At 51.9% G+C, this 15844-nt stretch overlaps 1 protein-coding gene across 1 annotated transcript in view; it reads right to left on the reverse strand.

The window, feature by feature from the left end:
- Positions 1–15844, reverse strand: part of HELZ2 (helicase with zinc finger 2) — a 50955-nt gene that overhangs the window by 21128 nt on the left and 13983 nt on the right. The window contains exons 2-6 of the mRNA XM_084645668.1: positions 9199–10335; positions 8274–8457; positions 7336–7443; positions 6051–6565; positions 1657–2289 (exon numbers count right to left, since the gene is read on the reverse strand). Coding sequence (XP_084501794.1) covers positions 1657–2289; positions 6051–6565; positions 7336–7443; positions 8274–8457; positions 9199–10205 — 2447 coding nt within the window. The 5' untranslated portion in view covers positions 10206–10335. The remainder of the gene's footprint in view (positions 1–1656; positions 2290–6050; positions 6566–7335; positions 7444–8273; positions 8458–9198; positions 10336–15844) is intronic.

Raw genomic sequence — 15844 nt, forward strand, 5'->3', positions numbered from 1 at the left:
TCACCTGTAAATAACTCATTTGTTTTTCCTAGTTAATAACCCTTTAGAATAATTCCAGGATTGGATACAAATGTTGTCTTTGGTGTAAGATCTAGGGGACCAATTGATCTGGGGTAAGTGACTGGTCTCTTGGGACTGGGAGTAACCTGAATATTTTGTGATTTTTGGTGTAAGTGACCATTTATCACCAAGTCCAGCTTGTCTGGGTGGAAAGATCGATGGGAGGCTGTCTGGGACTCCATGGCAAGACTGTTATAGTGATCCAGGAGTTCACACTTGTTACTGACTTGGTGAAGTCTAATTAAAAAACACACCACCAGTTTGGGGTATCTGCCCTGAGATAGGCATTCACGGTCCTGAGCCACTCCAGGCAGCATGGCAAGGGGATGTGAGTGGGAGTCTCAGACAAGCCCTTCATCGAAGATGCACTGGGGTAGTCTGTCCCATTGTTTATTCATTTGGGAACGGACAAGGAACACACTCATTCGCAGTTTCCAGAGCTCTGGCCCCTGATTTACAACCTGCAGGAGATACTCATGTATGTGCAGAAACTAGCGTATGGGGTACATGCTCAGTTATCCGCACTGTGCACACAATAAGCCTGTGCTCATGTTTTTCAAGAGTGCGATTTAAGGCCTAATCAGTGACTGCACAGTGTCTAGAGCCTCACTTACTAAGGGACTTCTGAATACATACACTTGGGCCCTTAGTCACAACGCCACATGCCCAGGGATCACATGGGCACAAGGATGTGTAGGGTCCCAGGTATGAAAGCATGGCCCCAGGCATTCCTCATCCCACAATCAACCTTCCTAGAATCCTGTCCTGGCGGAGTATGTGCAAACATCTCAGAGAGTAGAACAAGCCCCAGTGCAGCCAGAGGGCAGGACACAGGCTAAGATTGAAAGTCATCTCTTTTTATTATACCTTTCAAAAAAATATTAAAGAAATAATGGTCCCCATAGGAAAGAAAACGGACCCTCCTCTGCGCATTCCCTCCCGCATTGTCACTTTCATTTTAACATCTCGGAACAATGAAGGCCAGTTCAGAGCCTACCACCTTTGCATGCATCTCGACTTTCCCTCCCCCAACTCTCCTCTTTATGGGACCTGCAGAATCAATATTGACACATACACGCAGCCTAGCAGCTTTTGGAAAGAGCCAGCATCTGAGGGCAAATACAAGAATGAAGTCACCTGGGCAAGGCCAAGAGGGGACATTAAGGGGCAGAAGCGAAGGAGTTTTCATTTCACCGGGCATGTAACGGTTACCCACAGTGTTGCCGGGGAAGAGGACCCAGAAGGGAATGACTGTAGCACACCATGAAACACATCTCTCTCCTCCCCATCTCTCTAGCTTAGAATCAAGGTCCCCATCAAGAATGTATCCTGATTTCCTTCCACCCACATCTTCCTGCCCCCATCTAGGCTCAGAATGCTTTTCTTTAAGAGAATAATGTTGTTGTATTTCCATAATGGACCAAATGTTTGGACTGTTGGCAAAACTCTTGGCATCGAAACACAATTTAGTTTCCTTAGGGAAACCCTCACATTCCCATCACGGGTGAATCTGGCGCAGCTGAGCACTCAGCCTTCAGTTTATGGCCTCCCAGCATCTTCCCTTGGAGAAGGGCCATGGCAAAGCCAGCAAGTTACCTGTTGGTGTGGGTGCAGATCAGCACTCGCGTGTTGGGCTGCTTGATGATTTCCCTGGTGGCCATGGCCAAGGTGAAGGTCTTCCCTGTGCCAAAAGGCCCATAGATCAGAAGAGGAGGGACCTGCCTGGAGCTGGTGGCCTGGCCAGTGATGAAGGAGATGGCCTGCATCTGCTTTTTGTTCCCGGTCAGCAGGAGCGTGGGGGAGTGAGGGATGGAACAGGCTGCAACGTCGGGCAGGATCAGCCGCTCGTCCAGCAGCTGGTCCACCGCATAGTGCCACAGCCGGAACTGCAGCCGGTCGATCTGGAACTGGATCTCCACCTTGCGGGAGGTGCCCTGCTGGAAGCCAAGCTCGGAGCAACATCTCTTGGGGACGAGAAGCCAGAGGCTCCTCTCCGTGATGGCCTTGCTGTCCACCTTGACCTCGTACACCCGGTTGTCCATGGGCGGGTCAGGTGCCAGGAAAGCGGTGCTCACAGACCGGCTCAGTAGGTACCCCTCGTTGGTGTCCGGCGTTAGGGCACAAGGGGTCGGCACTTCAGCAAAGAGCTCACCAGGGAGGGCGCACTTCATCCCCACAGACAGGGTCTGCAGCATTGGGGTCAGGGAGATGGTGACCTGGAGGTTGAGCCTGAGACAGAGAAGGCACCAGAGCGAACAGTGATGACTGCACACGACAATTCATCAGCAATATTCCCCACTACGCGGAGGGACTGCCTGCATCACAGCAGCATGAGAATCCCCTCCCGATTGCCCACCTCTTCACCCCACCCTCTCCCCACAAGAGGGCCTGTGCCCTGGTCCTTGTGTTCTGGTGACAGGACTCTTCTCTGTGCTCCCCTAGACCAACCAGAGATCACGCTGAGCAGCGTTTTCAAATTGAATGCCACTTGTTTCAAATTACAGCATGCAGACTTGCGGCACCTGGGGGAGGAGCTGCTTTGGAGATTCGGCCACGTGCACTTACTGAAAAGTGACACGTAAAGAATGGCAGTTTGGCAAACAGGTTGCCAATCCTCGAGAAACTCAACAGCACTAAACTCCTACGGGACACCTTCAAAACCAGGCTTAGAGAGCTGCCTGCCTGTGTAACTCCTGCAGGCTGCTGGGAAGGAGAGCTACACCCTAGGCGCCCATCTACTCTACATCAAGCCGGTGCACCAAGGAGCACAGACGCACCAGGTGCACCCACTTCCTTCAGGGTCGGCTCCTCGTGGTGGGTCTAGTGGGGTGCACAGCACAGCTCCCTTTGTTTCTCCCCAAGTAGCAGCACTGAAAACCTCCACCCACGGCTGGCTAGTGCTCAGCACAAACCAGAGCCCAGGCAGTAGCCAAGATGTGGAATGCACAGCAAAGCATTAGGCAGCCATACCAGCTGGTGCTCTCTGGAGGCTCAGAGCAGGAGATTTTGCCTTGCTGCTTGAGATGGGATGGGGGAGAGTAACCAACCATTGCACTCCAGAGAAAGGAAGGCCCCTGCAGAGGCCATTCCCTTCCCGCTCCCCTCCCACAGCTAGCTTTGCCTTCTCCCCATCACAGACAGACATTTCTCCTCCTCTAACCCCTCCACTTACCCCAGTGACCCCATCTCCTGACCTCCCTTGTGCCTACTCTCATCCCCTCTCTTATTCTTCTCCGTAACCTCTCACTCTCCGCTGGCTCCTTCCCCTCACAATGCAAACATGCTTGAGTCTCTCCCCTCTTAAAAAGCCCACCCTCGACCCCATTTCTCTCTCCAACTACTGCCCCATCTCCCTTTCATCTCGAGCTCATTGGACACACTGTCTACAACTGCTGGCTGGTGTTCCTCTCTCCCAGTTCCAGCCTAGACTCTCTGCAAGCCAGCTTCCGTCCCATGCCCTCCATGGAAACTGCTCTTGACAAAGTCTCTGCTGACCTCTTCCTAGCCAAATCTCAGAGCCAGCTCTCCATCCCCCTTATCCTGTCAGCCTCCTTCAACACAGTCAGCCATGCTCTTCTTAAAATTCTGTCCTTCCTTGGCTTCCGGGACTTTTCCTCTCCTGGTTCTCCTCCTGTCTCTCCAATCATTCATCCACTGTGTCTTTCAGAAGACTGTACACCTTATCTCAGGGTAATCTCATCTGCAAACCCAAATTCAACTGCCATCTCTACCAACCCACAGATCTACCTCTGTCCTCTGGACCTGTCTGATTCTGTCCATACTAAAGTCACCATTGGTCTCTCTGACTTCTCCTTCTGGATGTCCAGTCATCAGCTCACGCTCAACAGGGCTAAAGCAGAGCTCTTCATCTTCCCCCCAACCTCCCTGTTCCTTCCTTTTCCAATCTGTTTGGGCAACACCACCATCCTGCCTGTCACTCAGGCCCGTAACCTGGGTATCAGCTTTCATTCAGACCTCTCTCTAGGTCCACATCCAGGTTACGTCTAAATCTTACAGACTCTCGCTACAGAAAAGCTCTCAGATACAGGCCTTGTGATCCATCCACATGGCTAAAACTCTCCTCCTCCCACACTGCAACAACCTTTTCTCCGGCCTTGACAAATGCAGCCTGGCCCCACTCATATCCATTCAGAAAGCTGCTGCAAAGATCATTCTTCTTGCCTTGCTGATGTCCCCCCTCTCTTTATGTCCCTCCACGGACTCCCCGTTTCTCTATCGCAACGAATATACGCCACTTTTGCCTTCCTTTCTAGGCCTTTCAGAGCCTACCCCCGCCCCATCATCTCTCACTCGCTGTCCTGATGCTGGCTCCCACCTGCGATCAGCCCATGACACCAGCCTCCAAGCACACACTTGTTAAATGTTCATGCAAGTGCCTTTGTGCTTTCTCCATTGCTGCCCCTCACCCTCGGGAGGTGCTCCCCATAAACAGCGGCAAAGATACCTCGTTATCCACCTTCAAATTCCCCCTTCAAACTCTCCTTTCTGTGCACCTGCCAAAAAACCCCTGTCAGCGGTTAGGCTGCCGGTGCGCGGAGACCAATGCCTGTCATGCTGACCAAAAGCGTCTCACTGTTTCCTAGTGCTTCCCACCATCTGTGGTCTCCTGGCTTGTGCTTCGATTGCAAGCTCGGTGGGGCAGGGACCGTCTTTGTTCTGTGTTTGTACAGCCCCTAGCACAATGGGTCCCAGTCCATTCCTGGGGTCCGAGATGTTACAGTAATACAAACAGGGTGGATAAAAATCAATGATTTAAAAAAGAATTAAAATAAAAAAAAAAAAAACCAAAACACGGATTTTTTTGATAAAAAGTTTTTTGAGGAACAAAACCTATCTAAAGATAGTTTTAATTAAGATACATTATAGCTCAAATGAGATCTCATCATGGAATAGGGATTATAAATTCGGATTCTGTAGTATGAGACAATATATTCATGGAATGTTTAAGAAAAGTTTTGTAAATGAGTTCCAATAGTTATTGGATTAGGGACCCAATCTTATGGGGTTCCAGGGGCTTCCGTATAGATAATTTAGGTTGATCTTTCTAGCTACCCAGTGAGACTCAGTGCTCAGTTTAGAAGATGCCGTCAGAGATGCTTAGTTTTACCGTTCTCAAATTGTGGATTTGTGTCTCCAGAGGTAACATGCTGGTTAACAGCAAAAATGTTTGAAAGAAAGAAAGAAAGGTGAGAAATAGTTAAATAAAATAATTTAAATGCCTGTCTGGTGATGTTCTCCTCCTAATACAACCTGGCAAGAAAATCCTCCAAATATTAACGATTAACCCATTGAATTGGAGATATTTATGAAGTCACTGGAAGGTGAACTATCCGCTTTGGTAAATGAAATAACCAAACAATCATTCATTTTCTGATACAGCTGTAAAGCTAATCCGAAAAGTTTTCAAAATAAATCACTTTAAAAATGTATAGTGTGTACCTTCTAAAAATGAAACCTACGTCTGTCTCGGAGTTGTGAAGACTATGTATGAAGGTTATAACAACCAACAAGAATGCACTTTTATGTAGAAATCCATGATTAAATCGAGTCTTCCTGACTAGTGATTTAAATTATGATTTAAATCAATTTGATTGAAATCAAATCCCCCCGAACACAAATATATACTAGTTGTGGAAAGTGGAGGCTCCCTACCTCCACTCCTTGCCATGTTTACACCCCACAGAGCAGAATCTAGCCCTATATTATCACTCTCTTTCCTGTTCCACACGTCACCTTCCATGACAGCGCCCCACTTCTCTGCGACAGGTCTGACCTGCAACTGTCCCTTGGGACCATTCCTGCATAATGGGCGTGGGGGGGAATATGGGGACTAGACTTGAAATAGCACCAGGGATTAAGGGACAGAATAAGCATTGGTCCTGGACCACCGCAGATAGAAGGAAGGCAGGCCTCTGAGGAGAATGAGCCCTTCACCCTTCTGGATCTGCCACTACTGCCAGGACACTTACTTGTCAACCAGGGTCTGCTCAGCTTCCTCCTCTCGGAACAGGAAGTCATGCATCCTCTCCCTGTAGTTGAGGTGGGTGATGGGCGTGTTCGTGGTGCTGCCGGGCCGGAACTCCAGGGAGAGCTCTGGCGCTTTGTACTTGGCTAGCAGGTCCACCTCGTCACTGGTCATCTCCACGCTGGGAACGATCACCCGGTTGCCACTGTGCCAGCGCTGAAAGTTCACAAAGCGGCTGCCCTCCTTACCGTGCCGGGGGAACTCCCGTCTGCCGATCTTGGCCTGGATTTTCCGCACCAGGACGGGGCGGCTGCCGAAGTCAAAGACGACCCACTGCTCATAGACGCCGAACGTGCAGCACTCCATGCAGACCTCCACCAGGCACGAGAGCGGCGGTGATGGCAGAGCCTTTAACCGCTCCCCCCGGATGTAGGTGAGGCCCCGCGGGAACCCGTCCCCTGCTAGGAAGAAGGTGGCTCCAGGATCTCTCTTCAGTAATGCCACGTGCCTCAGAGGCATCTGCCAGTTAGAAGGGAAGAGAATACCCGGTGAAGAGAATCTCCCTGCATGGGACCCGCCATCTGGCCACCCCCTCTGCAAAAGCCCAATAGAACTAAATAGGGAACGAGGCTTTTTTCCCCCCAACCACCCTATGGAATTCCACAGCAGGGAGAGAATTCCTACTGGAACCTACAAAATGGTCCCATTCCCTCTTCAATTCTAGAGAGGTTTAGAGTGATTCCCAAGGAACTCTGTGGGGTATCATCTCCATTAACCTCTTCAGGAATTTTCCATAAAGGGTCAGTCCTGGGACCTAGCAAAGAGCAAGCAAAGGCAGCAGGGGTGGAATGAGCAAGACGAGATCCCTCCCTGGCCACATTCCCTCCCCACAAAGCCTGTGCAGGCTTAAGAATGTTTTATTTTGCCTGAAGCACCGCAGCAGGCAGGAACGGGGCTCGGTCAGCACAGCCAGACCCCCCCACCGCACAATAAGGAAGGTTACCAATGCTCAGCACATGCCCAGCCCTGCTTTCAGAGCCCTGGCCCAAACATAACCCGGGTCAGAACTGTAACACCTCTGGGCAGGAGCTCTCTCCCCCTCTTGCCTCAGCAGGCCCCAGGGCGCCTGGAACAGATCCTCATCTACATGCCCCAACCTCCTCCTACTCCTTAACCATGCAGAGACTCCCTCCAGCAGCCCCTCAGGGGTGGAAGAGCAGGCGATTCTCTACCGCTGGGAAGAGCTGGTTTCAAACCCCTGGACTTTCTTTACAGAGAATCCGACTTACCTGGGAGTGAACTTTGAACTTCCACCTGTATCGCATCTTCCTGTCCTCTGAATGCACCCGCATGGGCTGCTCGCAGGTAACCATGACACCATCAACCTGCTCAGAAAGCTAATGGAAAGGAGACAAGAAGAGCCAGGTGTTTCACCTTACGATCGCACACACACAGCAACTGTCAGTAAGCCCCAGCACTGTCAGCTGCAGCAGGACAGCCAAAAGGGCATGGCGAGGGATTCGAGCCCCAATGCTTCTCATCAGTGTAGCCAGCGAGGGCTTGGAAAGATGGAAGGACACACGGCAGAGCAGGACAGCTTGATGCACAGAGTGTGTTCTTTAACAGGCCTACTCCTTCCTCAGAGAAGCCTGGGAATGGGCAGTGCGGGGCGTGTTGGGGGCTGGAGGACAGGGACAGCACACACATTCAAGATTAAGTCTCAAATATACGTTTAAGATCTAATTTACATTTCACCATTTAACCCCTTCCTTTGCTTTCTGCCTCTCTCATGGTCTACAATGAAAATGGTCTGAACTCGTTAATTTCACTTTCATTTTGCTTCCAGGCTCGCATGCATTAGCCCCAGGGGCGCACACCCTGCAAGGGAAGACTTATTTAAGATCAGGCCCTGGGGGCGATCAGCCCACATTGCTGAAGCAGGTGGGGAGATATTGGGATGCACTATTCCAAGAGCCTCTGAAAACACCCCCTTCAAACATGCAAGTGCACACACAGCCGGCATTCCTGGGGCAGCCAGGCACGTAGCCAGCCAGTGCAAATGCAGGGATTTCGCAAGTGTTAATGCTGCCACCAAGTTGTCGCAAGACCCTTTTGAAGATCTGACCCTTTATCAGGATTCAGCTTTAAGCAAACTCAAAACCCTTCCAATCAGCCGGATCATCCAGGTGCCCCACAGCCAGTGTCCACCCAGCAGATGGGGACGTACAATGAACACCTCGTTGCGGCACTCCTTGTACTCAGCAACCAGACGGTCCTGGTAGGAGAGGAGCCCGTCTCTCTTGGCAGATTTCTTGTTCCTCTCGACAGCCTTCGCTCTCTGGATCCACTCCTGCAGCTCCTCTACAGAATGGGCCTTGGTGCACCGTTCGCCATATTCACAGATATCCCCTCTGTGAGGGAACAAATTCCACATGCAAAACAAAGCACACAGGTTACTCTGACCAGCCTGAGACCGCATGGGGAATGAAGCACCCTCCTGCACCTGGACAAGGATTATCTGGGGATTCCTAGCAGGCCACAATACTGGCAGAACTGGGATCAGCAGTGCCCCACTGAATGACGGCAGAAGCATTTTGTCTTCTGTCGTCATCTCAACTTGCTCTGGCCAGAGTTAGGTGACATGGCAGTAACACCCCCTGCACCCTGCGTGCTTCCCCCATTGCCAGCCCAGCTGGTGCTGCACCAGTGCAGAGTTATAGGTCCCAACTCCCCAGAGATGCCGCAGGCAGGTTCTTCACCCCCTTCTCGTGAGGTCAAGAAGAGCCCAGGCCTTCATGGAGGCACTTGAAAATTAACTTCCCCCAAACTTACCCCCTTGTATCCTCCCTGTCCTAATAAGGAACCACCCCAAGCCGGATCCTGCTTCATTTTACTCTGCTAGGAGACCATATACCCAAAGTCCCTGCTTGGTTCAGGGAGAGATTTTTAACCCTTTCTCCTCCAAATACGGGGCAGGTTCTGTACACATGAGAACGATCACACCCCAAAGTGACGCCAAACATTAGGCCAGCTGGGTTGTCTCTCTAGACAGATGATCTAGAATCAAGTCATCAGCCCGCTGTGCCCCCTTTGTAGGGACCCATGCAGTTTGCTCATTGCCTGCTAGACAAGGCCAGCCACGCAAGGCTTACCTATTGCACAGTGTGAATGTGGTCAGCCCATAGGGAGGCGTGCGGTGAGCCCACTGGATCATGGGGTCAGCCAAAACCATCTGCATGTGCTCCACCAGGGAGCAGTGGTTCTCGAAGCTCTCCTGGGAGCTGAAGGTCACCAAGCAGGCCCGGCAGTAGAACTGGACTTGGGGCTGCGCTGGCTTGTCGCCGTTCTCGCTGAACATCGCTAAGACTGGCAGCAGGTCCGAGCGTGCCAGGCCATGCTTCTGCTCAGCCTCCCACACCGCCATCTCCACCTCGCTGTGTGCATAGTTGCACCGCTGTGCCCCGTGCTTGCACGGGTTGCCTCTGGAGATGAACATGCAGTAACTGAGCTGCGACATGAACTCCGGCCACGGCCTGATCGCAGTGTACTGCTTCTTCCTCCTTCCATCGGTGACCACATGGACCAGGAGAGCTTTCCAAGCACCGTGCTCCTCACAGAGCCTCGCCAGCCCCCTGGAGGATATTTTCTGGGGACTTTGGTAAAAGCAGAGTTTGCAGATCTCCTGGAACTGCCCCCCAAACTCGCTCTGGATTTCCCCTGCAGTGCTGGGCACTTCCTGGCTTGGGAGGCCATTGCTACTGCCTGCTATCTGTGCCTGGAGCACCATGGCTTTCAGCACACGCCGCTCCAGTTTGTGCTCTCTCTCGAAGTTCCACACCATCGCCTCCTCCTTGCTGCTGGCAAAGGTGCACTGGTTCCTGTGCTTGTTGCACCCTAGGCCTGGGGAGTAGTATCTGCAGACCGCGTAACGTGCCGGGTTTGGGAAGCCCGGCCTCCTGCCCACCTTCTTCCATAGCTGGCTCCTCTTGCTTCTGCACCGGGCCAGGAGGATCTCCTGCATGCAGCGATGCTCCACCTCTCTCCGCCCGTAGGTGCTCTCGTTCTCCCTCACGCTGCACTTGGAGCACACCAGGCACAGCTCCAGCCGCTTCTGCAGGCCGTCCAGCAGCAGGGGGCCGAGGCCGCTAACGGCAGGCATGTTCCCCAGCGGCCAAGGGAAAACAGCTACAAATCTCTAAAAGCAGATCAGATGCTCAGGAAGGCTCCAAAGAGCAGGCAGGGTCCTAGCTCGGTGAGCCCTTCCTGGCCATCGACGCAAGGTTAAAACCCTAGAGAGAAACAAACAACAAGTGAGGTATTTGAGGTGGTAAAATAACCCATCCCAGCGCCTGAATTTTCTGAAGTGAGCAAGGAAAAATGCATCATCTCGGCCACAGCAAAACCAAAGGAAAACTCCCGCTCAGCACTTGGTCAGGTTCTTGGGAAACCGGATGTCTTGCTTTCAGGACATGAACACTGCTGCCCCACTGCAAGGGGGGGGAAGAGGGTTGTCCCGTAGTCTGACAAAACAGACAGAAGGGACCCTTCACTCAGGGGACTCCTGCCTCCAGCCCATCGGTGAACCTGCTCTGCACACCCCCTTCCCTGCCGGATCCCGGAGCAAGCTACAGACATTCAAGGCCGGGCTCCTAGCCTCCCTTGCTGGATGGCCGTGTGGGGCCCTTCCCGTGACAAAGCTGCTGCCATCTCTCCAGCCTCGCTGTCCCTTCCTGCTTGGGGCACTTCCTCCTTTTTCTCTCCATTTTCCTCTTTCCCATGTGTTTTGCTGACTTCCTCCCTCGCCTTTTGTCTCTGCCTTCCCCACTCCCCCACTCGCTGGAAGCCCCGGCAGAGCCATTATTGGTGCCCCAAGGGCAGACTGAAGAAACCTGGGCTGGCAGCCTGCAGCACTGTACCATTAGAGGTCACATGGGAGGCAACAGCACCAAGCTTGGGATGGGGATGGAAGGGGGATGGGGCAGCTCCGGGGTCCTGCAACTTTCCCCACCCACGGCGGCCCTCTCCTCTGTCTGCAACCCCTGAAATCAGCCTGCCCCCTCCTCCTTGGTTTGAGAAACACTGCCCGAATGGAACACCACGTGGGACAGGTATATCCCACTGTACCCTTCACTGCTGTGCCTTCATTCCACTGGCACCTCTGTGCTTAGCTGCAGCCTCACTGCCCTCAGGCCCCCCGCAATCCAGGCACTAAGTGCTCAGAAGGTTTCCTTTCTGTGCTAGTTGCCTTGGGGTCCTGCTGCCTCTTTGTCCCATCAACCCCCGCACACACACCCCCTATTGCTTCCACTGACGGCGAGCTTGACTATCACAGCAGTGATCCTTAACTGCTGCAGCCAGCACCTAGATAAGGTGATGGACGCACCAGCAGAAACGAATACACCCTGTCGGGCTGCCGAGCACTCAGAGTCCAGATGTGGGAAAGGTGACTCACGGCTCAGTGCACAGCCCCATGGGTAATGGGTTGGAAGCCTTCTGTGGGCCGTTTCCTGGGTAACCAGTGGCTGGGAGCATCCCATAAGCAATCCTTCAGGTCTCAGGAGGAAACTGGAGAATGATGGGGGTTGTGGAGCTGCACTGCTGACAGCATTATGGGGCACTGCTTACAAGGTGAAGGCCCATCCCCTGCCCACCTTGACCACAAGACAAAGCACCTGGGGCAGACACCTGGTGCAGGGCCAGGCACATGCCTGTCTCTTAAATAAATCAATCCTTCTGGCACCACAGGCCAGACAAAACCTGAGTTCTAGGGCGAAAACCCACATCAGTGGCCCCAAAATGACACCTCTGGCCTCTGGTTAGCACCTCAAGGAGTGGAATCTCCAGAGAAAGGAAACGCAGTATTTGTAGTAGCTTCAGCCCTGTTATAAAGAACGAAGCCAAGCGCAAGATCTTGCATTCATTTTATACAGAAGCTTCTCGTTGCAAAGCATTTTCACAAGCAAGGATCCTTTCACCCACCTCTGGGGTGGAACACAGCAGCTGTTTAACAACGCACAGAAGAACCAGGCAAAAGTTTGGGATGAGACATAGCCCACGTCCAATTGAAATTGCGGGGGGATTCAGGTAACAGAATCAACTCGCGCTGGAATTTCCCCAGCACACCATGGCCAGCCCTCCCCTGCCCCCCTTACAGATGTTGAAAGTGCCCAGTGTTTTAAATGTCCATACGTGATCAGGACCTTCATCTTACTCCAATCCAAATACCTCTCTAGCACCCTGGCATCAGTACAGCATTGACTCAGAAGGCAGGCTATGACCTACAGAAACCCCAGATACCTTGTAGCACTCCAACCACACACTCATCAGGCCCAATCTTTAGCTTCTAAGACGCAGCAAAATCATAGCCCAATGGGAGATCACTTACTGAAGCAGAAAGTAGTCATTAAACTACCCAGCAGAAAGCCGGTGCATCATTAGAATTTCTCCGTTCAGATTCAGTCACCTACGCTGCGTCTAGAAATAAATCACCCCTGACTCATCTCTGGGTGTTTGTTTCAAAACCTTTGCAGACAACACACAGAATTAAACTATCAAATCTCACACTGCAAGGCTGAACCTACAAACTGCATGTCTTTATTTAGAAGGGATGGCACCCTGTCTCTTACTGTACAGGCTTTGTATATTTATCCCTGTAGCCATCTGTCGTCTCCCTAGACATCAGTTGTAAATTCTTTGAAGCAGGGACCACCTTTCTCATCTGCATTTATACAGCACCTAGCGCATGGGGGTCCTGGGCCACAACTAGGACTCCTAGGTGCTATGGCAATACAAATCACGGTAGCCTGCCATATCCCTGAAAAACACACCTAGATACCGCAGAGAGGTGTATGTACGGATTAAGGCTGTAAAGCAAGGACCTACAGGCCTCAGGCCTGTAGGACTGTTTAGCTTAACATGACTAAAGCAAGGCCTAAAGCTTTAAGTTAAAAGGGGGAACTAACTGATAGAATGCACTGCAAACAGGGAATTTTAAGGAAAAGTTTAACAGCTGATGAGTTTAACCAAAACGTACATATACTAACTGCAGAAATACCATAGCAACTGACTGACATAAACGCTAGTGATTAGGATGCCATGGGTTAATTAACCTACGAGAATTAGGAGCCCCAATATTACTGAGACGTGGAAGTATGTCTAAGGAAAGGAGGCTGTAACCAATGTTGAACATGAACGGGGGCAGCCCTCCCTATGGGAGGTGGGATACATGGGAACGCGCTAACCTGATGACTATGCACAGATCACCTGGCCTACTTCGGGGTTCTCCACAAGCATGATGTGAGTAACGCAAGTGCTGGACATTCTATATTGGCTCTGTCTCCTTTGCTATGTTACAGAGTTCACGATTTTGTCAGTTTCGCAGCTATACATTTCTACCATTGCTAGTCAGAGAACATGGACTGGATTGTTTCTCGTGTGCTCCTCAATTTAATAACAATTTCACTCCTGTACCTGATCTGGAGGCACCAGCCTCTCAGGCCACCGCATGTTATGTAGAATCAACTCCCATTTACCGATTAGGCTACATAATAAATAATCGTATGACTTTTCAGCACCAAGCACAACTTGGCTTTGTTTCCTGGGGGAGCCGCCGGACGCTGCAGCAACACAGATGTAAAAGAAGAGATGTCGTTTTCCGAGCTGGGGTGGATGGTGGGTTGCAAGGAGCACAAGGGAACACTCAAAAGGCCATTTCTCGGACCATAGTGATCAGAAAAAGGATGCTCTTGGGGTTCGGGCAGCAGAACAAGATTTGGGAGAGCTGGTTCAATCCCTGCTCTGCCACAGATTCCCTGGGTGACCGTGGGCGAGTGATTTCACTTCTCTGCATCTATCCATCCATCCGTACAATGGGGATAACAAGACTTTGTTTTTCCCGCCCTTTGCCCATCTAGATGCAGAATGCTCCTGATGATCCGAAGAGCAGCAGGGATATGGATTTTATTCAAATAATCAGGAGTTCAGGTAACAGAGAGGGCAGGAGCCCTCCTGTGACAGCAGGGGTGCGGAAGGCTCCCTGCACTGTCACAGGAGCCGTTTAGCTGCCAGGAGACCCTGCAGCCCGGGGGCTCTGCTCTCTTATACAAATCTCCACGTCACCCAAATCCCTCCCTTGTCCCCCCCAGGACGGACAGTGTGGAGGTTTAGAGAATAGGGTTTTGGAAAATCAGGAGTATACTGTACAATGCAAGCTCTTTGCGGCAGGGACTGTCTCTTCCCAGGTGTATATGCAACACCTAGCACAGAGCATGCTTGGTGGGGATGCAATGGAGATAGAAATAATAATTTGGAATAGCTCTAATCCTCAGCACCCTTAGCACTGTGGTCCGGTCACTGATCAACTCTTTTGCCACCCCTGTAAGGTGAGTAGATATGATCCTCCTCACCTGTGCTACAGGGACACACCAATGCTGACAGGTTTTGGGATTAGAGCTGAGATTAGTACCCAGACATTCCTGGCTCCCCACTTGGGTGAAATCCCCTTCAGATGCTGCTTTCCTACCCTGCAGACATAATCATAATGGGATTAAAGCAGCAGACGGGCTGACCTCCACGGGTTTCTCAGAAACTCACTGTAGCATGCTAGACCGATTGCTTAGTCTGCCAGCAGTGACAGCGGGCTACTAGCCTAGTCCATTTCCCGAGCTGCCCAAGGACAGAACAAGTAACGGCACTGGGAGTGTAACCAAGCTCCCCGTCCACACGCAGGAAGCAGAAATTCCTCAGGGGCACAGAAGAGTGGCGGCTCAGCATGGGAAAGGCCAAGGAGGGATTAGGAGCATGTGCATGCTTTGGGGCAGGGCTGTCATTTACTGTGTGTGTCCGGGACCCGGCCCCTAGGGGGCGCTGACCTGGTTAGCCAGGTGCGATCACTACACAAGTGTTAAACAACACTACGGGGGCCGACTGATGGGGGATGTGGCATGTGGACTGGAGGTTCCAGAGAGTCCGATTAGAAAGCCAGAAGGGACAATTGTGAGCCTCTTGTACACCACCAGACTCTGGACTTCCCTGCAATAATTCCCGTTTGAAGCAGAGCAGATCTCTGAGAAAACCCTGCCATCTTGCAGGAGCCGCAGAGCACCATTTGAAGTGTGTGTGTGTGTGTGACAGAGATCCTGCTTCTGGCAGGAATTGGAGTACACCCTGCACTCGGCCCGCAGCAGCTCCTGTCCCTGCTCCAGCCACCGTCCCTCTGTGACGCCCCACCCCCATCCTGCCCCAGAACCACTGGATCACCTCCTCCAAGTTGGGACCAAAAAGTAGCTGGGCCATAGCCCAGGTGGCCCCCTGGGCGCCGCAGCCCATGCAATCCGAATTTAAACATGCCAGTGACGGACCATCCATCACAACACAGCAGCATGTGGAGAGAGAACGTGCAGAGGCTGTGGGGCTGGAGCACGTGGGAGGAGAGGATTAATACAGAGAGTGCAGAGCTCTGTGGTCGGGGTATGGGAGGAATGGTCTGACGGGGAAATGGAGCCACATGACCAGGAAGCAAGCTGATGGGAGACCAGGATGGTACAGCGAGGACAGCAGCACGATATCGATCTTTCCAGTTACCAGAGAGAGAAACCCCCCTGACCAGAAAGGAGAGTCATCTTGAAAACCAGACACCACATACGGGTCCTTGCAGTAACTCTCCAACAGCCTGCAGTCCCTTCCCCCCAGCCCTGTCAGTATCCCATTGAGGACGTTCCCCCCCCCCCCCCCTGCATCGCCTCTTTTTATTTTTGTTACCAATTTTGTTAAAATTTCACCAAGAAAGCTCCCCACAAT

Source organism: Lepidochelys olivacea (genome assembly GCF_965140295.1).
Source record: "Lepidochelys olivacea isolate rLepOli2 genome assembly, chromosome: 13".
Classification (NCBI taxonomy): domain Eukaryota; kingdom Metazoa; phylum Chordata; order Testudines; family Cheloniidae; genus Lepidochelys; species Lepidochelys olivacea.